A 22,943-nucleotide genomic window follows, 5' to 3' on the forward strand; every position below is an offset into this window, starting at 1 on the left:
TCCTTCAAGAGAAAATGACATTAATATGCGCTTGTCCCTCCCCCAACTGATCCTTGAGCTTTTTACCAGAGCCTCGCTGCTCTTTTAGAAAGGCAAGCCAAGCCATCATGAAAAGCTCCACCACAGATGAAATGTTAGAGCCATTGACTGGGGCATCGCCTGCAGAGCAAAGCTTTTAGCCTGTCTGGCCTGAGTATGACGAAGTAGACTGCTCTACATTGTAAGAGCAGCATGGAGTCATTCATCAAAATCATAGAAAGCACAACCTTTTGAATGATCCTAAACAGTCCTTACAGTTCGGTGGGACCAGGGGGTTGACACTCTTAATTGTTCGTAAGTGACCCTACCAAACGTATTTCTCTATAACATTTAAGTCACTTTTCTTGTTGTTGCTTGGATGTCTGAGCTTCACTGCATATAAGGATGTATACCGAGACACTAGATGATTGTTTTCTCATTTTCTCTGCAGATAGAAGAAAAGTTTCTCTGTTTTCGCTTAATTGTGGAATTTGTCACATCACAGCAAAACACGGTTCAAAGGGCAACTTACAAAAGTGTCATGTGGTGATGTGAAACCTCCAGGGCAAATACACTGAGGGTGGACTTTTCAGTGAAGTAGGAGACATCATGTGTTTACTGTTAACTTTTGCACACAACTCTGAAATGAATTTACTTTTTTTTTTTTTTTAATTACTGGGAAGTATAAAAATATTTTCAGTTCATTATAAGACTGTGGTGGATCAGAGGACATCAGCTGAGTAGGCGGTCCTTCAATTTGCCCCAGGACACATCTGCGTTCACACAGCTAAAAGCATGTGGTCGCATGCCTCCCAGACCTCCTCCAAAAGTGGTCTGACTGATTGGATCTAAAATGCGTCCACAATGCGTCTTGGATGCATTCACACCTGCACTTGTGGAACTGTAGAGCTGTCCACTTGTGATCGGATGATCCGAGACACATAACTGTCTAGGTAACTTTTATTTAACCAGGAGTAAAAAACAACTTCAAGAGTGTCCTGGCCAGGCAGCAGCACATATGACACTGATTACAGGCAAATACAAAAACATAAAACAATTTAAAAAATAAGAGACAACATTCATCAACAGTCAAGCAGAATATTAAGTTAATTTGAGATAATTTAACTTGCTCGGCGTATTTTTCTTGAGGAAAATAGTTTTTTTTTGTATTTTGTAGCTTAAAACATGGCTGCAGGGAGCGTTTAAATATTCATGACCGAATAAACAACAATAAAAGTCGTTTGATGGACAGTGATCCCTGTAACTATCATTAAATCGTTAAGCATGCTCGATAAATTCCCGTTGGTGCACAGAAGCGCTGAGCCCTGTTCACTTTGAACCAGTGAGATCACAGACGAAAACAAACATACTCTTCATGAAACCTACCTTGTTTGCTGCTCTAGGTGTTCTAGTGCTGCAGCCATATACAGGATAATGGTGGTCAATGGGGGGAAAAAAGAGTTGGCCACCGGGATTGTCATCATTGCACAGCCACAGGGGAAAATGGCAGCAAGGCTGAGTGGAGTTACAGTTTCCATCGCTCTTATATCCACAGTTTAGTTTGTATAAACCAAATCCTTCCAATGTGGCTTGGTTGATCAAAAGTGGCCATGTCTACATAGCATGAATAATAGTAACAATAAATAATAATAATAATCCTTTTCAAACTCAAAAGCTTCCCACAGGGCAGCAAATTAAAACCAAAATCATATGGTGAAATACAAAAATCAATTCAGTGATGCAAGATAAAAGTAATCATAAAAAGGGGAATAAATTAGTATAAAAATAGATAAAGCAGTAACTCAAAAAAAGTCAGGAAAGGCTCTCTGATAAAAGTATGATTTTACAAGGGATTTAAGGGATCTCACTGACTTAGCCAGCCATGTTTCCTCAGACAGGTCATGCCAGAGCCTCGGGGCCCTGACTGAAAAAACGCTCTGTCCCCTTTGGTTTTCAGCCGAGTCCCTTAAAATAGATGAAAGACCTCTGCCTTAGGATCTCCAACTGGTTCATATGGTACTGAAAGGTCATAAATGTAAGAGATTGGCCATGAAGAGGCTTAGAAGTAAACAGTGAAATCTAAAAATCACCACTAAGAGTGGTCATATCTCTTGGTTTCTGGTTTAAAGTTGGTCAGTGGAGTTCTGAACAGTCTGGAAATGAGCAATAGATTTTTTGGTCTAATACAAAAAAAGACAGTTGTAATAATCAAGACAGGAAGTCTTTATCAGTATTTTTGAAATATTTCTAAGATGATGAAAACATGATTGAACCATCTTTGTTGTATGATGCTCAAAACTTAAATTACTATTGAATGAAACACAAAGATTACTTGCAACAGGCTTGACATGTTCAGGTAGAGAACCAACATAATCTGTTTTCAGACTTCCAGACTTTTTCTGGAGTTTGTCGTTCACATATGACGAACGCAGAAGGAGATTGCCTTGGTCAGGCATGCTCACAACCGCAAGAAAACCTCTGGAACTATCTGTGGCGTTTGGGTAGATCATGCTGGAGGCAGGACATGGCGATAGAGGAGTGTTATCGTTTACAGACATCACCACGCCCACTCGCTCGCTGCGAATCTCCCAGAGATTTTTCCTGCTTTGTTCTCACATGGGCTCGCTCACACATTTTGCGGGGATTTTTAATAGGGGGCTGGCAGGAGAAGTTCAGCAAAATGTCTGAAAACAGCTTCTGTGATACAGAACTGTGGGAAATGTTGGCCTCAAATCATAACTCCCCTACATGCTATTTTAGATCAGAAGGAGGTAGACGAAGAGGGACATTGATAAATTTGACATTTTTAACTCCCTTAGAGCATTGGAGGGGAAGTGTATACCTCGCGCGCATGTTGTATATAGGCTACTACATTACACGACACTGTAATGTTTACACTACATATGCTGTGTTTGTCCTGCCAGAGTTTCATAATGAGACACATTTTTTACACAACATAAAGGGTCTCTTGGTGCCTAATTGTAGAGCTGTGTGCAGCGCTCTTTGCCCCGCTGTGGCTCTCTAGCGCTTTCTCTCTCGCTCGCACACAGACACACCGACCATCGGCAGCACCGGGGGAAACTCCGTCTGTGTCAGTGGCCCAGTAAAACATCCATAAAGTTTTTACCGCCCTCTGCAGGCAGGCAGGATTCAACATAGTTTATGCTTTCGCTGTGCTTGTTGCTCTGCTAGCCTTATGCCAGATGAAAGGTCAGCCTTGGATTTTTATGATGGGTTAGGTCATTCCAAATCACATTGCTCAGATAACTCTGTGTTACCTCCCCTGAGTTTGAGAATTTCCCTTTGTCATTGTCTGTAATAGATATTCTTATAATAACAATGACAAGCTTATCACTAAATTGCAGCCAGACAAACTTGTGCAACTAGCTGGTGGACATGAAGTAGCATCTAGCAGCTACAAACACAGATATGTCCATCAGGAGTTGGTAGAGTTCCAAAAAACAGAGCTAAAAGAGAGTAAATGTGGTCTCCAGATGAATGATAATGTTAAACAGTGATAAGTCAGGATTTTCTTCACATTTTTATTTCACTGCCCCCAAGTGGCTGCGAAGATTATTAATTGCACGTTTAAGGAGCTTTTTAATTGCATCCATAACAGTTGAATTTGCATAATTTTGCTCCAGAACTCACTCTGTTTCTTAAAGCGTGGACTTCAAAATCAATATTCTGCTTCTAGCAATAGGCCTAACCATATGTCTCGCTGTTAAACATAAGTCTATTTTTTTCTATTTCAGAACCAATAACCAGCTGGTGGCCTTCCTGTCCAAATACAGAGACATGAACTTCATCAAGTCCCATGGCAGGGACAATGCCAGGTGAGATGCCAATATTTCAGACTTCATTCTAATCACACCCTTTCTCTTACTCTTTGATAAGCTGTCTCACACACACACACACACACACACACACACACACACAAATACCACACACACACACACACACAACGTGGGCACTGAATCCTTATACAGTTAGCTCCCATCTGTGGCTTCATTAGTTAACCTTCTTGCTGGGGTTAGGTAGCGAGGTCACTGCCAGAAAGCCTGTCTCTGCTGCCACCCTCTGCTTTCAGCGCCACCATGCCCCAGTGGCAAACCAGTCACCACCCGACACTGTGGGCAAAAATAACCGAGAACACGTGAAGAAAAATCCACATTGGATGCATGAGTCAGCGTGACTCAGCAGTACCTCTTTGTGTTTGCAGTCCACTATTTTATTCAGTGCCGTTTGACGGAGGGGGTTTCGTGCCTGATTTAATTCCGTATTACAGTAACAACAGCAATCGTCTTCATAGTCGACCAATATATGCTTGTGTTTGAATGGCTAAAACAAAATAGTAATGCTTGAAAATGCATTGGTACAAATCCCAAATGTCATCTGTGTATGTGCGTGGGTCAGTACACCAGCAGTCTTTGTCACCCTTTGCAGAAAAACAAAAGAGGGAACATTTTTGACCTGCTTGACCTGAATTTGACTCCCTCTTTCTAGCACTCGATACGTTCGCAGGAGTAACGCCATCCGCTATGTATGCAGGGTGTCGCTTTTCTTACTGCGGAGTGACAAGTGTGAACAACATATTTATCAAGTCCTTTAAGGCCAAGGGTAGGGGGAAAGTAATGTTTGCATACACAACTATTGCAATACTAAAGGTGTAGCAGTTGGTTCTCCACATCCACAACAAAACTTACATTTATGGAAGAAATAAAAAGAGGAAGAACATGCAGAATAGCTGCTAATCTTTTATAATTGTATAGAAATGAGAACTACAGATTGCTTAATGTTTTTATGTATATGGTATTTGAAGACTGATTTTCCCTTGGATATTGTTTTTTAAGAATTCATTCATTCAAACACTGATAGATTCATTCAAATGATAAGCCCTAACTATCTGTGAATTTAGTCGTCAATTAGTGGTTTAACTGTGCGTTTATGTGTGTTTACCAGGTTTATCCGCAAACAGGGTCTGGATCGTCTGTTCTTCGAGTGCGACACACACATGTGGAGGCTGGGTGATCGTAAAATCCCAGACGACATCTCAGTGGACGGCGGATCCGACTGGTTCCTTCTCAATCGCTTGTTCGTGGAATATGTCATCAACTCCAAGGACGACCTGGTCTCCAGCATGAAGCGATTCTACGCCTACACTCTGCTGCCTGCCGAGGTAATGAAACACAGGAGAACGCAGATGTCTTGAACAAAGGTTTCTCCTTCTCCTTGTATTTCTAAAACACGCACGCGCACACACACACCGACGCGCGTTCAAGTGTTTCTTAACCTTTGACGGACAAGTGAGCACTGCTTTGTACTCACACTCCATTGGTTATAGAGGCAGCATACACTGTTCTCTCCTCATGGCTGTGTTCGATATGCTAGGGAAGAAAAAGAACTTGGAGGCCGACATGTAATCATCTTTTTTGATTTGGGTGCTGTTGAAATGAACAAATATTATAAGGAAAAACAATTTTCTAATATTCTGTCTCCGTCTCTGTGTCTCTGCTTCCCTCCGTTCTACCTCTCTCTCCTTATCCAATTCCGTTGTCCGCTTCCCAGTCGTTTTTCCACACAGTGCTGGAGAACAGCGCCTATTGTGAAAGCATGGTGGATAATAACCTGCGCATCACCAACTGGAATCGCAAACTGGGTTGTAAGTGCCAGTACAAGCACATCGTGGACTGGTGTGGATGCTCCCCTAATGATTTCAAGCCGGCAGACTTCCACCGCTTCCAGGTAATAATAACACACAGCTCTAATGCATAGAAATTCACTTTTGGCTTGCAACCTTTTATGATCATTCGACTAGAAATAAAAATTTTTCTCAGGGGACAAAACAAATGCGGCAGGTCTTCTGTTTTTTCTTTTTTAAGAGAATGAATATACTTGGAATATATGTTAATTTCAGTACATTTAGGTTATAGTTGTACACATTACAGTTGTCTTTGAGTTTTCAGCCGATCTTAGCAGCTGACCTCTTTCGCTTTTACATCAGTAGGACTCTGAATACAGTAATGGAGTGTATTTTTACTTTGTGATAGTATTTTAACTCGGGTTACGGATTTGAGTAGTTCTTTAACGATATGTCACCATTTCAACAAAGTATATAATGAAAATTGCATTTGGTGAGTATAGTAAAGCAGCATCTGCCTCTGGTAAATCAAAACTACCCGTTCTGAACTCCACATGCTGCTTAAGATGAAATATTACATTTATTATTCATGTTCAGTCCCTCTAAAACATGTCTCAGAGGATGTGCTCTCTCCTCTGTCTCTCTGTCACAGTTCGGACTGAAAACTTTGACTTATCTGTCTCACTTAAGACCAAAATTTCACATTTTGCTGCTTGAGAGATACGGGCCTTGGGCTTTAAAGGTTCTCTGGATAAAAGGTCTTAACTTCGAGCCGATGTCCATCTGAGACATCCGGTAAACCCTGAAATGAAACTGAAAAGTACACATCACACTTTGGAAGAGGTTTACAGCGCACACACATTGGCACATCTTGGGAAATCAGAAGCAGTTAGTCTTTAAATTCTCTGCCCTCGAGGTCTGTCCTCTCGCCCTCCGCATCCAGCCTGTTCCCACAGCTTTCACAATTACTACATGCAGAATTATGTCTTTATTAGTATGACCCTGAAAGGGAAAAAGATTAATAGTAATTAGATCCTGCCTGACTTGGGTATGAGGGGGAGAAGGGGGTTAGTTGGCTTTTTCAAAATGAAAGTGAATGACTGGCAGTGATTCCAAGACCCCGGAGAAAGTCAGTATCATAGTTTGCCTTTAATGTGCTCCTACAAATTAAAAGCTGCGAGACAAATTGAAAACATTCTGCCACAGTCGAATGTCCTCTAAGTGCTGTGACTCACTTGATCTCCCCTGTCCTTCACATACCAGCCAAAGCCAATCGCTCTGACCTCAGTTCTCCCCTCACCAGACCTGTCTGCCATCTGTCTCGCCTCAGTCTCTGGCAAGTCAGTGCCAATGCATTACCACGGGTCCTTGGCAATGCTGCTGGGTCTGGCTGGCACCCTGGTACCAGTGAGGTCCAACCCTGGGAACAAAGCAGCCTTTCCAGAAACCAGCCAGGCCCCAGTATTTATAGGATTTAATATCCCATCGGGTGCACAATCTTCCCTTCCAAGGTTTCCCTTTGAACCTTAGCAGAGGGGAAGATGCAGACAATGAGAGTAGGGTTGAATTTGTTTTGCAGATGAGAGGAATAATTCAAGGTACAGCGGTTGAGTTCCCCACGTACTGAAGTGCACTTATGAGGGGAGGTGTTATTCTTTAATGTGCCCTTTGTCTTATAGTGCATCATTTTTTTAGTAATGTGTTTCGGAGTGAGGTGCATTTGGTAAGTCGGTTGGAGAGACAGGCTGCGACAGGTTTGGCGCTTTCAGACAGCTGCTCAGAGGACATGTCAGAACGCACGAGACCTGGGAATGTGTGTTTTTCGTTCGGTATCTCTGGCCAATCACAGCAGACTAATGCATCATCTGGTACCGTGTGAAGGCGCACCAAGTTCCACAGTTGCCAACATCCCAGAGTTGCCAACATCCCACAGTTGCCAAATCCAGCCTGAGAAAACAGTGAAGTCTCAGAAATGTGCCATTGCTTCATTAGGTCTCCTTTTTTTCTTTTTTCTATTTTTTTTTTCTCCAAATAGCACCAAGGTGTTTGGTGCTGGGTAACTATCAGTAAATAGTTTTGTGACCGGGACTGAGAAGATGTCTTTGTGTGTAAGCCAAGCTGTGGAGGCGACAGATTTCGTGATGCACCATCAACCGCACAAGCAGCAGTGTGGCAGGGACAGAGACGGTGAGAAAGACATGGGAGGAGCGGAGGGTGACACACACTCCACAAAGAACTGTTTAGGAAAGAGATGATGAATCGATCAAAAAATACAGAACAGAGGACAGGTCTGGGAAATCCTACAGCTGATGATGTAAGGCCTCTTCTTCGCACCGCTAACATTGACTGTTACTCCTGTGATCAAACCGTCCGCCACAGATGCCTAAAGTGACTTGCGGCCCCAGTGAGGCGCTCCAAATCCCTTCATCAATATGTGCATTGTCATGTCATTAACTTTTAAGGACCCTCTCCCACTAAATCAATTGTTTTCTCTCTTTTACTCCTTTGACACTGCTCTGCCCTGCATTTTGAAACAGCAATAACAAAGTATTTGATCCAGAATATTAAGTCCCTTCTCCCTCCCAAGAGACAGGGTATTTAGGATGGGTTGATTCCTTGTGAATTCAAATTAATTATCAATTAGTGTCAGTGCATTGTGTTGAGTCTCTGGAATAACCATTAATTGACTGAGAGGAACCACAGACGGCAGGTGTCCCCAGAGGTTTAGGTTCATGAGACCTTAAAATGAGGCAACCGTAACCCTACTCGTGACTTCTACTCGTCACAGATTGCATATGTCAACCATGTCTGATCATCCCCCCCCCCCCCATCTTTTATTAAAAATATATATATTCAAACCTCCGAGGAGCCCAAGTATCCAGTAAATCAATGTGGAAAGTAAAGCAATACAGATATTAGAGTCTGAAAAGGAAAGCCACTAAAACCCCTGGTTCTGTTCCCTTTTGATCCTTTTTTTCTGTAAACTGCGTGAAGTCCTTTTCTTATTACCTCACAGCACCTCTAATTTATCTTGCGACCCCATGTGGGCTCCCTCACTCTTATGTTGGGAACCCCTTACATACGAATGGACTATTTGTTGTGCAAGTAATATAATGAGAAAGAGACTGAATAGGGACTAATTTTGATTTATTGCAGATAATAATTAATTCACTGGAGAAGATTTACTTCCATTTGTCTGCTGCCCACGACACTATCTTCTATCGTCACAATCTTTCTTCTCTGCGCACACGTCACTTCCACACGCATCACATTCTGGCACAAAAACGTGTATTAATCTTCTCCTTTTTTCTTTCTTTTTATCTCAACCATCCGTGCTTGGCTGTCCCCCTCCCTCCCTCCCTCCCTCCCTCTGCAGCAAACCGTGCGACCCACCTTCTTTGCCAGGAAGTTCGAAGCCAGCGTGAACCAGGAGATAGTGAACCAGCTGGACACCTACCTGTTTGGATCGTTTCCGCAGGGAATGCCGGCGCTGAACTCCTACTGGGAGAACGTGTACGACGAGCCAGATGGCGTGGCCAGCCTGTCGGACACGCAGCTCACGTACCACCACTCCTTCTCACGCCTGGGCCTGGCCAGGGCCGCCGCCTCGCTGCAGGGGAACCCAAAGGATCACAGCTGCAGGTTTGTTGTGTGAACGCACGCAGATTCACCTGTGCAAATATGTCTCGCATATTCTGCAACCACACACAAACCACCATCACACACCTGCACCTACAGTACATCCAAAGGTGCACCTCACTTTGATTGTACTCTCAAAAGCCGCCCATGTTTAACATGAGAAACCACAACATGGAGCATATAAAAGCCTTTTGTATTTCTGTTGATGTCTATGTCTGCGCTCACATGTCATGGAAATACGATGGAACAATGAACAGTTCCAAACGGCGGCTGAGAACTCTGGGTAATGCTTTTCATTTTGTAACATGATATCGTACTCTGTCACTTTATCCCCAAGATAATGGGGCTATGTAGGTCATAGCATTGAGAACTGTCCCCTCATATTACACGGATTATTAGTGGGGATGTAAGAATTCCTGGGTGCTGTTAACATATGTGGCTACAACGAAAAAAGGGAAAACCACGCTACGGTTTTCACATTTTAATGGCCAGACGGAACATTTCAGCTCGATGTGCTTCAGCGAGGATTTTTCGACAGCATATGTTTTCAGCAGCATCTGGCGCAGGAGCAGTTTAGGTTATCTTACCTTTAGTTTATGTGCACAGCGATGAAACCCAGACGCAAAGTGATTAAAAAAAGTGTGAAGAATTAAATATGCTGATTCCAAACAGAAAGCAGAGGTGTGAATTTCTAATTAGTGTGACATAAATCCCCATGTGCCTCATAAAAAGCATCTCAGCTCAAAACAAAGGAACCTACAACAGAGAAGAAACGCGTTAGGATGACATTCTTCTTAAGGACGACGACAAACAACCGAGACTTTTGCCCACTCAAGAAAGGATAACACAGTTGAAGTAGAAAAGAGCTTGAAGGAAAACTGTTGCTTGAACAATATACGAAGACGCTGTTGGTGGTCATTCGAGCTGCCTATTCACGTTGTTCTACTCAGAGGAGATTCACAAATCCTCAGGTAAACTGGCCGATGACGTGTACAAGGGTTGTCACTCTGTTGTCGAGTAGGAGGCAACACAAAGTGTGATGCTTGCTCCCTGTAAGTGGGGCGTCCAGTGATTAGTAACTCTCAAAAAAAAAAAAAAAGCCCCTTCATCATTGTGGGTGTTCTGCTAAGTCCTGTGGGTAAAGCACAAGCAGAGAAAGGAAGCATGTTTCCATTTGTCAAACCTCAAAACCATCTATCCACTCGCAGCTGTTTCTGCTCATTGGCTGCATCTGTTAAAAGAGAGACAGCGAGAGCAGACCATGGGAAAAGCGGTGGCATACGTGTGAGTATGTGAGTGTATTTGCATTCATGAGAGTGACAGAACGCGGGGGTCTCCAAAATCTCCGTCAGTGCCAGGAAATTAGCCTGTGAGAAAAAAGCAATTTCGAGGCAAACAAGCAAACCCCAGTCGCTAACGTTTACATGTGACTGTTTTAAATGGCTGAGAGGCCAAAGGTCACCAAGCGAGGCCTGTGTTGTGTCTGTGTGTATATAGTGTGCTTTTTTTATGTGTGATTGTTTATGCAATTGACTCAAGAGCGATCCTGTTCATGTGTCTGTGTATACATGTGCGCGTATTGCTTCCTGTTACATTAAGTGCGTGTGAGTTGTCTTAAAGTCCTTTGGGTGAAGTTCTGGTTGAGTCTGAGGTTTTCACCTGCAAACTGCAAGTCAAGATTTGTCAACTGACAGAAAATGAATTGACCATTACTATCTTTAATATGAGGATTTGATCATCACTCATGAGAATAAACTGAAGACTGTTGGTCAGACAAAACAAAAGACATCACCAGGGCCCTGAAGTATATTATGACTTGACAATTTTTTTTATTGTAAACACAAGGAAAAATCATCAAATCATCATTACATTTGAGTAGCACCTAACCCTCATTACCATGGTTACAGTTAAGATAGGATCTGCAACTAAGGACGTGTCTGTAATACAGCTCCTATTTGTTTCTCACACTTTATACTTAATATTTGTTTCTCACAATAAAATCAGATGCTTACCTCTGAGAGGCGAATGTATTGGTCAGACATGAGAAGCCTACACTGGGGCTCACCCGACATATGTTATGTTTCATACATAATGCTGTCACATAATATTGTTGTGTACTTCTTTCTGAGGCTAATTAAGATATCATAATTTAACACAATGTCAGGCCAGGTCCTACATGCACCATTATTGAATGGAGGCCATGAATTATACGCTCTTTCATATTAATTCGCTGTGCAATATTCAGACATAAAGGCATTACAAATAATCTTCACCGTGTTGCGAGGCAGGTATAGGATTTGTTCGCACGGCTGCGGTGAGACATTGTTCGGATTGGACTGAACAAAGAGAAGAAATAAAAACTAAAAAGGAGCCTGGTGATGTTCTATTAATGCAGCCATAGTCTGGTTTATAGGCCTAATAATTAGATAGGCAATATGTGTGGTGTGACTACGCCTGGCCTGCCTGGAGCTTTCTTATTTATGTTTTATTGATCTGGAATTTTACTGATGAAGCCGAGTAATTAAAACCCATCAAGTGTTTGCTTTTAGGACTACAGCCAGTCGAAGCGGATGAGTCCTCATTTGGCAATAGGCCAACATGACGTCCTGGTCTCGTATCTCAAGCTCAGCGTGTGTGTGTGTGTGTGTGTGTGTGTGTGTGTGTGGTCACTGGCCAAACACACTCACCTGTCAGTTTATTAGGAACACCTATCTTAAAATGAATGCAGGCTAATTCAAAAGCCCTGCAGTAAATCGTCCTTTAGGAAGGTTATAATGTTCAGGGTGTTTTAACTGCGATAAAGTGGTGTTGATTTAACTTCAGGGTCATTTTGGAGGCCATTTTGTGTGGACTGCATTCGTTTGAACTAGGTGCTCCTAACATACTCACAAGTGTAACTAAGTGTACTTTTGCAGGCCTGTAGAATTCAGATGTGCAACCAACAAATGTATGGGTCGGACTTAGTATGAGACTGGAGTAAAAGAGAGGAAAGGGCCACAGAGGGGGATTTGGCTTTTTAAGAAACCCTCTGTGACTGGACTGGAGAGACCGTGGAGTAAATGCCTGAATGGAGCTTCTGTGTGCCGGCTACGCCCTCAGCCCCTTTTCATCGCCTCTCACACTGGCATCAGCACCACATCTCTTTCGGGAAAAGACAGGGCAGGAAGGGGAATGGGAGCCAAGGGGCGAGGACAGAAAGCAGGATGAGAGGAGGAGGGGATAGGTGCAAAGTGGAAAAAGCAGAGGGGGGAGAGTGGAGAGGAGAAGGCGAGAAAGACACAGCAAAAGGCAACGGGGGAGGAGGGAGTGTGTACCACTATCCTTTTGGGTGTAAATATTTGCTGTTCTGCTTGTCAGGGTAGCATTTACTGGGACGGGTTGACTCCTGGTCCTTTAGTAGAATACTGATGAGGGCATGGGCGCCGGGGAGCAGGCAGAGGCAGTGTGTGCGTGCGTGAGTGTGTGCACGTGAGAGTGAGTGAGTGCATTGTAAATAGGAGGAATAAAAGACAAGTTTAAGGACACAGAAGAGATGAAGGATGGGAAATCTGGGTGAGAGGGAGTGTGCAGAGAGCAGCTGTGGAGTGTTCCCCAGCAGTGCCCACCCTGCTCTCTTTTTTGTTTCTCCAGAAGTCACTCTGGCTGGCCGCCCCGAGGGCCATTCCCTCTGCCACGTATGAGGCAACACGCAAACAAACAGGCTAATCAGAGGGGCAAGGCCTTCGTTTGGCTTCAGCTGACTGGATGACCCAGTTCAACTTTGTTCAGCCGACTTGTAATGTGTTTGGTTGGTGTGTGTGTGTGTGTGTGTGTGTGTGTGTGTGTGTGTGTATGTGTGTTTGTGTGTGTGTGTGTGTGTGTGTTTCTCTGATTAATCTGACTCTGCAGCCAATACAGCCCTCTTCAGTTTGCTGTGGTCTCGGCTGTCTCGTGTCGTCCTTAACCATCCCTTCCACTTCAGAACCACGGCAAATGCCGGGGCAACCAGCACACTCTAAAGCAATAATTAGCGCGAAAAGGAGTTTGTTATTTACTCACTTAGAAGTTTTCAGAGGTACTTGTGCTTTAATTAACAGTTCGCCAGCCCATTACTTATCTTCTATCTGCTGTTTTGTACAGGCTTAGAAATAAGTTTAAATACCGTGTTGGCCGAGTGTGGGCATGCAACAAGCAATGCTTAAAGGGAATCATCAGTTTGGTCAACACACGTCTTTGACCAATTGGTTTTCTGTTAAAGGTCACTGAATTAATGTCCAGCACGTCGCACATAAAACACAATTGACTCCCGACTAACCTTCACTGCGGAGCATACATTAGGATCCAGCCACATTAACATGTCCAAGGCCGCTCCTGTCCTGACAGCATCCAGATGAATCTGGAGACTCCTCTCCTCTTACACTGTTGGCTCTGAGTAGCAGAACAGCAGGTAGATGAGCAGCTATCAGGTTTGCTAATGGATTCTTCACCGTCTCTATGCTTTGCCAGGTACTTCCCGATGGGCCACCCGGTGTCGGTGCATCTCTACTTCCAGTCGGACCAGTTCCAGGGCTACCTGGTCAAGCACCATGCCACCAATCTGGCCACCAGCAAGCTGGAGACCATGGAGACCTGGGTGGCACCCAAGAAGAACTTCAAGCTGACCACCAATCCAGCCAGCACATTCAGCCGGTTGCAGTTTGCAGAGGTAAGTCAGCAGATTAGTATTAATTTCATTAATTTACATTGAAGTCTCCTGTTTTGCATGAGTCACAACAGAATCAGTCAGCAGTTGCCAGTGTGTCAGGAAGTGGGCTACATTAAAACCCTGAGCACCGCACGGGGAAAAAACACAGCTATTCAGCATATAATTAGAGGTGAGATATACAGCTCATTGCCATGGTGACCTTATATTCATTGCTATGGCGACCTTGCCGAGACTCGGAGCGCCGCATCCCCACACATTTAAAACGGTGCCTGTAATGGCCTTGTAAAATGTAAATTGATTGAATTCATCTAAGTTTATAGGGATGAGCGCGTCCTGTGCTGCTTATTTGTTGTTTCCTAATAGAACGTCTTCTCACCTTCACACTGGAATGCTTCCCTTGATTGTCTTGTTATGTTAATCTGTGTTTCTGTTTACCACACGGCCTGTTTAGGATACAGCCACCCGGCTGTGGTGTGACAGCCGCACAGTGTCTTCTTAAAAAGGACAAAATGAACTGAGTGAATGTACTGTAAATTGACCTTTTCCTCTGGTTTATCGTGCACAGCTTTGCAGAAATGCAGGAATGTCAACAGATTTGTGAAGGAATTTGTTGTGCAATTCTTTTTGTGTGCCTTTGGATCACACTCACACTACCTTAACCCTGTCCGGACCTTTTTTCAACAATCTGAAAAGGAACTTAAAAGGCATCCAGATGCCCAGTCTGCAAACACTCGTTAAGCCCTGTTTGTGCATCTAGCCCATGAAGCCATGAGTGACAGAGAAGCAATGTGAGCTGTGGCTTTTATCGGGATGCGCAGCCCCAAGGAAACGTTCACTGTGTGGCTCTGTGCATTGGATGTCAATCAGTCAGTCCGTCCATGTGTCAGTCAGAATGAGAGCAGAGAGAGCCTGAATAAGACTGCGCTGCGTAGCTGCGGTGGCTATGCTTTATGTCAACTTAGCAGATATGACCCGTGACACCAAAGCTATATGCTGCAGTTTGCTAGATAAACCATATGGCTGGCTTAACAATGTGTCTCCTGTCCTCCTTAAGATATAAAGGAAGACAGATATGTCTTTCTTTCACTCCACTGCTGCCTTCCAGCTGCCTTTATAGGCCCTTTTACAGCATGATTTAGTATGGGACCACTTACAGCCAGCACGGTTAAAATTAGTATTTCACCTCAAGTCAGATTTGACATTGAGAGGTATATTATGCTGCATTGGATAAATCTTATACAGTAGAATGACTGGCTTTGACTGATGGTTAAAGCCCCCTGCTCTACCACAATGTACAGTACATATACACAAGCATATCCTTATAGAGGATATACAGTATAGTGGGGGACAACAACAGCAATGCATGATGGTATAATCTAATTGAACAAAGCAATTAACAAAGTAAAACCTCAAAAAATACAAACGGGTGGAATTATTTGTCTGACACATAGTCTGAAAAATGCTACGTTATGAGCTTCAAAAACTGTTACAGCAGTATGAAATGTTCAGTAATTGTGTCAAGCGGCAAAAATTCATAAACTGTATATCATCACAGGGTCCAGCTTGTGAGACAATTTCATAAAGCTTCCACGTGTTTAGATTTTACTGTTATTTTTTTATTCCTATCTTGTTTTCCCTCAGTCTTTTATGTATAGGTAATCCTTAACTTTACTAAGCATTCTGAAAAATCAAAGCCTAAAATTATGAGACATAATATGATATTTAATTTTGTATTTATTTTATTTCATCTTTATTTAATTAGGCAAACTCATTGAAATAAAAATCTATTTTTCAGAGAGGCCTGACAACAATTAACATTTACAGCAACAAAAGACAACACAAATTACAGACAACAAGAGCAACCAACACAATGGAAAACTAAAGGCAGTTGCAAGATTCTAGTAATAACTGTTTGAATTATTCTTGTGAAATGAAACTATTCAGTTTGAAGTGGGTTTGTAGTTCATTCCATTTAAAAGCTGCATAATAGTTATAAAACAGTCTTTCCAAGATTATTGTGAATGCGGGGAATGTCCAAAGTGAAGTAGTTGGCAGATCGTGTTCTGTAGTTACTGGATTTAAGCGAAATTAGTGATTAGTGAATAATCTGGCAGTTGTAACAGTAAAGCTTATATATAAATAGCATGATGTGAATATTTCTTCTTGATTCTAGTGACGTCCAACCAACAGTGTGATAGAGAGAACAATGGTGGGTGCGCAATTTGTCATTAGTTATAAACCTAAGGGCGCTGTGGTAAAACAGGATTTTATTTATCCGGACCCCTTACAGGCTGAGCCTCAATAATTTCAACAATTTCAGGAGAGCTGGGTAATTGCTTTCATTCTTGTATGTGGAATTTAACGTGACTGTTTCCTGTCTCATCTGCATGCAGAAAGTTGCTTTTTCAGATTTACAATTTCAATGCGAGGAAATTTCTACTCAGCTCTAGGGTGCACGTGTTTGAAATTTATTCTGGGAGGAAAAGTACCTGGCTATTGAAGTTTACAATTGCAATTTGAGTTTAAGACCCCCATAAAACCACAATGAGTTAATTTTACACTTTTTGAAAACATGTTAGTGAGCTTTAGCGGTGTCAGTTTGGCAGACAGTTGTTGTTATTTTGGCTTTGGACTGAGCCAGACTAGCTGTTTCCAATCTGTAAATTAGCTATGTCGCTAACTGGCTGCTGGCGGCAGATATGACGGTGGAATTAATGTTCTCATCAAACTCTTGAAAAGAAACCGAATAGATGTATTTCCCAAACTTTATACTGTTTACTATTTACTATTGGTTAAAGCCCCAGACATTTTATGGTGGCGCACCGCTAATTCCCTTTCCAGTTTCCCGAAGCACGGAAAATTCAACGTGAATGTGCATATTCTGGACCATTTTCTGCAACCGTATTTAGTGCTGCACAACACAACGTAGCAAACATGGTGACTTACACGGAGGTCGGGTCCCCCTAATGCAACTATTTTTAACTCATTCAAAGTTGACGAAAAAACATCGGTCCTTTGTTGCAGGTGATCTTTGTTGCAGGTGATATACATATGTGAACACACAGCTATAGACAGTAAATGTTCTTCTAAATATTACACACTGTAGCTTTAACTCTTTATTTTGGTCGGTTTTGATGCATTGCACAACTCTCTAAATGTACATGTTGCCCTCGGGGGATAGTCCTCCGATTCTGCTGTTGAACACCTGGGTTCGATTACCCCTCACATAAAGTGCCACTAATAAGCGTCATGTACAGATCTTCAAGGGGTATTTTTGCCCTGTGGTTTTAAACAGGGTCAGTTGCAGACTGGGACCGTCCAGTCTCCACTACCTGATCTTATTGGAGCTGTCCAACGGTGGGCGTCAGCAAGTCGGCCACGTAGACATATACAAGGTTTGCAAGGTTGCAGGGTCAGTAGGAAGAAATAGACATGGATTGTGAGATTGGAGCATTTTATGATTTATGTTAAGCCAGATAGGAAATAATATGTGTAAAAGACATGAAGGGATGGAGAAAAATATGATTGAGGTGATGTACATGGAGTTGTTTCTTGCCTTTTTGTTTGTCCAGGTCAACAGAAAAGGATACAGGAGGGTTAAATATGCTGAAACACGCAATGGTTGTTAGTTACTGTCTCGATTAACGGAAAATCTGAATCAGCGCTTCAAGTGAGTGGAGAGTGTGAATGAACAGTGTGAGTGCCAGGACAGAAACAGAAAGCGGAAGGGATTGGAAAAACGGGGAGGGGCGGTTTAGAGGTCACAGGGAGGGTTGGTAGATCAGCATTAGTTCCACAAAAGCATTTTCTTCTAAGTATAGCTATAAGCGAAAGGAGGTCATAAGCCTCTGACTTGGTGAGCGCCCGTAAGGCTTGATTGGGTATTGGTCTTAGGCTAAAGCTTATTGGGTAGAGGCAGCAAGGGGCAGGTTGAGTGTAGAGGTCATCGTAAACTATAGGCTGAGGCTGAAATGCGCCACAAGATAATCTCTGTTTGACCCACTTCCATTGTGGAAGAAAGAATCTCTTGCTTCTCGTGGGTTCCTTTGTCATCCGTCATCAAGAGAGTGATACCTTTGCCACAAGGGTTGGGTTTTTTTCAAACTTTGTGAATGTAGTTAAAATGTCCCAGCAAACTTTTAGCCAATGTTAAAACAATCTTTGTGTGGGCGGAAGGACCCCAGGCCTCTGCATAGAAATACAATAGGTCAATGTATAGTAGTATGTATTTGACACTTTCTGTACAAAAGCAGCCAATGAACAAGTTGTCTGGGAGCCTTATCAACTGTCTTCATACCTTAGAGAGAATAGCCTGTGGAAGCTGCCCACTTGTCTGGCCTGAACCGGTTTCGCAAAAGTGGAACTTGGACTGCTGCACCCGTTGTGCATCATTTAGGCTTCGCTTAGTTGGCGCTTGTTGCCAAATAATCTAGGGGCAAGAACAAGAGGCAGGTCTCGGGGGTCCCCTCCTACCCGCAGCATGTGAACGCTGTCAGGATCTCCCTCTCACAACTCCAGCTTTAGACGTCTGCAGACTCTCTTCTTCCGGTGGATTACAGTGAGATTCACCTGTCAATACTCCCTTCATTTATTGCTGGGGCTTAGAACAAGTGTGCTGCCAATCAATCGGGGATGTACTGTGTGCCAGCGAGTTAGCCTTGAATGAAGTAATGAGCTCCGGAGCTGCCAGACAAGAGAGTTGATTAGTAATTTAAATTGGAAAGAACCAAGGTCCGTGGGGCAGGAATGGCAGAGGCCAGTCCAATAATTGAGATGAAAGTGAGGTGTCTTTTACGGGAGGCCAAGACACACACGCACACACTCTTTCTCTGTGTGCCTCATTCATTCAAGTTGTGTCTATTTATACTGTACGTCGCAATCTATATTCTCATAGGATGTAATACGGAGTCAGTTCCAGTCAGCCATTGATCGTCCAGCAGGGTGAGGCCGTGTTAATCAGCTACCATTCTCAGGATGAGCGCTTCCCCAAGCCGCCGCTCCTCTCACATTTCTGCCAACACACCAGACATCGTTCACTGTCAACGCGTGCGCGTGTGCGTGTGTTTCGCCTCCTTCTCTATCACCCTGCCATCAATCTCGATCGCTCCATGTTTTTCATTTTGCATACCGCACGGATTTGCGATCCCTGCAATCCAACACACACACACACACGCACACACAGATCACACCTCTTCAATTACAGTCTTGACCGCAGCGATGACATTAATTACACTTACGTACCTTTCCTGTTCTTGTAATTTAGTCTCTCTCCCGCTGTTCTTCCGCTTTCTTTTTTTGCCTTATTTAATTTCAGTTCATCTTTGTTGAATGATACAATGAGTCTTCTGTTGCCGAATCACAGGTTCAGTTAGAATTACACTCTAGTCTGTAATTCTCAGTTCAGTCAAACAAGCAAACCAAACAACCTACTACTTAATGTTGATTCTTAAAGCTTACAAGATGTATTAATCTTAACTTGGCTCATTGTGCCACTGGCAGACCTGCAGTGTGTTACACGCTATTATTGTTTCCTCTCTTGACTCCTTTTTCTGTCAAAATGGCTACGGTCAGATATAATCACTGCTTTCTCTCTCATGTTTTTTTTTTTTCAATGGTTGTTATCGAGGGATACTGGTGGTCATTTTTCTTCCATCTCTCTTTCTATCGCGCCGAAATATGTTCAGAGAGCAAACAGGGATGCGTTTTTTGATCTTCACCCTACGGGGATAGAGTCGGGTTCTCGTTATAAAGCATCCTAAGCCTGCCTCTTATTAAAGATATGCCAGTAACTGTGGACAAATTGACTGCAATGTGCAGGACGAAACAATCAGGCCTGTCAGCTTGTGCATATTATAAGATTATATAAAGCCAGTATGGAGGGGCTGGGCTGGAGTGTGGTGCCGTTTGATGAAAAAAAAAAACACATGCTGAAGATTATTTCCCCTGATAATTCAGTGTGGATGTTGGTTATCTTAATGGTATAGTGGTACATGCACGAAGTGTGTTACTTATTCATGATCTCTGTGCAATATACGCAGTAAGTCATAGGAGGGAATTCATAGATACTCATCTCTTGTGCTTTTAGCTTCTCTTCGTGTCTCCGCTCCCACCCCATTCTGTCACTCACTCTTTTTTGTCCCCTTTTCTTTCTCTCCACTGTCAGATCGGCACAGAGTGGGACGCCAAAGAGCGTATGTTCAGAAACTTCGGCGGCCTAATGGGGCCCATGGACGAGACAGTGGGCATGCAGAAGTGGAGCAAGGGGCCCAACATCACCGTCACCGTCGTGTGGATCGATCCCACCAACGTCATCGCGGCCACCTATGACATTCTGATCGACGCCAGCGCCGAGTTCACCCACTACCGCCCCCCGCTGAACCAGCCTCTGCGACCCGGCGTGTGGAGCGTCCGCATCCTGCACCACTGGAGCCCCGTGGCCGAGATGAAATTCCTCATTGCCCCGCTGTCCCATCACAAACACCAGCCCATACGGCAAGGTGAGAGATTTAGACAGTTTCCTTGGTTGCCATGAGGCTTATTTGCAACCAACACTAAGCATAACACAAAATGACTATTGATTGAGGTATTTGTATAAATAGCCTTGCCAGACGCTATTGCACTGCCCGCGCTGTTCCGAAACAACTGATTTAAACAAGCAGCCGAGGTGTCAGCCCTAAATAACCAGCATTTCAATACACATCTAAGTTTAGTGGAAGCCCCGTACGCCACACGTAGATTCTGCACAGTGCAATTTAACTCAACAGCCTGCAATAAATCCTGTGTTTGTGAAGCTTGTAACATTTACTCTGTGTTGATACTGTGTCACTGAGGAGTCCGCTGGTCCTACCTCCAGGCTGGATTTTGTACGTTTACAATTTTCGAGGCACTCGTATTTCACCTGAATTGCTGTGGAGAGGTGCATACGTAGGTTATGATAACCCAATAATACAGCAAACACATTTACATTTGATACATTTGTATCATTTGTAGGATTTTTTTATACTGGAGTCTCCCTTGTAAAGACAGTATTTTTACAGTGTAGTACAGTTGCGTTTTCTTCCACCACCACGAGTGTACGTAATATATTGGCACGAAAATCAAAGTCTGATAGGAATTAACACCTTTCTGACACAAATTAAAAAATTACAAACTTTAAAAGAATGATGTTTGTTGTACAACATGGCCACTAGTACTTGTAATGAAACCCACGATCGACGGGCTCAGTTTAGCTTTGAATCACAGACAACTATCTGCCCCAGATCAGTGGTTTGTATTCGGCGTGTTGAAATTGAAAATGCAGAGCTTGAAATACGCACAGTAGGTTATGTTGAGTGAGAGGAAGTTTATATTCAGTTTACACTCGCAGAATTTATTGAGCAGCCAGAGAAACATTGCATTCACGGCGAAGTAACAATTTCCCGTTTAGGTAGACACACACACACACACACACACACACACACACACACACACACTGACACACAAGAGCCGTGTGTTTGCAGTGATGCCCTTTCTAATCAAGCCTCTGGGCCTCTGCAGACCCTGGTTGTTTGTCATAAAGTCGTCCCTAATAACCCAGCGAGCTGCTCATACATACTAAACAGAATGTTAAACAACAGAGCACTTAGCCCTCCAAAAACAATGACACAATTAAGTCAATCAGCCGCCATGGATAAGGGGCAGGATTGCATTGTTCTAGTCCATAAGCAGCCCGTTTGCTCTGAAAGTCACATGAGACCCGAGACGCTAGCTGCGGCATAATCGCGTCTTTCTCTCTTTAATAATCTCCCTGAGCCGTTTTAATGTCGTGGAGAAGCAAACTAATAAAGTTACGGCTTTTGTCTTTAACCTGAGCCTCAGTGGAGATGTTGGGGGGGGGGGGTGTTGTGAATCACTGTGAGCTGAATATGAATCACTAGTTTATGGGTGTTTAGGGTCGTCTGCGTTACTCAGTCGTGTGTTGGCTTCATATTGAATTAGATGCTTGGAGAAATTTGGCAACAGTGTATCTGTGCGTCACCACAACACATTTCCAGCAGCATTGCAGCTCAGGTGTACGGTAAGTAGGATCACATACACTCACGTCAGCTGGTATTGGCTCCAGCCAACCACCCAAAGTGACAATTAACAGATAACCGTTACACTTTGTTGAACTCTTCAGGTGTCTCATCACAGAGGTAAAACAGAATGTACCTCAGCAGATTTTATTTTTGCTTATACGGTAATTAACACTCGCCGCATCAGTGGCCTCTGTTTAGCAAAGGTTTCATAGTCTCCCTTCGAATGCATCAGAAAACATTCATTAGTTCGATTTAGGTCGTTTCCTTGGGTGTTGGCGCGACCCTTTGGTTTAACATTTGGATTTGGGATTGTGTCTTTAATTCACACGTCATAAGATATGGTTGACGTGAAGTTGTAGAGTTATATCACATCCATATATTAGAGATATTTCACAATGTGATACTATGCATTTATTTGTTTAATAGGATCATCAACCTCTTTGTCTTAAAGTGTAGTTTATAGTCCTTATTTATTATCTTCACCGTGTGTGTGTGTGTGTGTGTGTGTGTCTGTGTGTGTGTGTGTGTGCTTTAGTCTTAGCTGTTCCATCCACCCACCTATAATTTACTGGCATGTCTGGCACCAGGTTTCCCTCCTACATGCAGTGCAAGTAAAACTTTATGGCGTGGCCTTCAACCAGCATTGGCAGCAGCAGACACGTGCACACACACACACACACACAAACACACACTGAAATGCAAGACTACGTAACACACACGTGTCCCACAAAAGCCCCGCTTTGGCATGTGCAGAACATCTCGCCTCGCCTGGTGGAACACCTCACGTCTGACGGCGTCTTTCTGTCACCGGCGCATGAAAAGCGCTGATGTCTGCAAACATCTGGGTGCGAGGGAGTTTGTGTTCGGCTGCCACGCTCAGAAGCGATGGCCGGAGCCCCAGTTC

The 22,943-nt window shown here is 43.4% G+C and overlaps 1 protein-coding gene across 5 annotated transcripts in view; it reads left to right on the plus strand.

Moving 5' to 3' along the window:
* xylt1 (xylosyltransferase I) overlaps positions 1–22,943 on the plus strand; it is a 138,168-nt gene that overhangs the window by 111,450 nt on the left and 3,775 nt on the right. For all 5 annotated transcript variants that reach the window (XM_047333781.1, XM_047333780.1, XM_047333783.1 and 2 more), the window contains 6 exons: positions 3,774–3,854; positions 4,981–5,197; positions 5,587–5,763; positions 9,036–9,301; positions 13,784–13,982; positions 20,146–20,479. In XM_047333781.1, coding sequence (XP_047189737.1) covers positions 3,774–3,854; positions 4,981–5,197; positions 5,587–5,763; positions 9,036–9,301; positions 13,784–13,982; positions 20,146–20,479 — 1,274 coding nt within the window. The remainder of the gene's footprint in view (positions 1–3,773; positions 3,855–4,980; positions 5,198–5,586; positions 5,764–9,035; positions 9,302–13,783; positions 13,983–20,145; positions 20,480–22,943) is intronic.

Source organism: Scophthalmus maximus, chromosome 8 (genome assembly GCF_022379125.1).
Source record: "Scophthalmus maximus strain ysfricsl-2021 chromosome 8, ASM2237912v1, whole genome shotgun sequence".
In the NCBI taxonomy this organism is placed as follows: Eukaryota; Metazoa; Chordata; class Actinopteri; order Pleuronectiformes; family Scophthalmidae; genus Scophthalmus; species Scophthalmus maximus.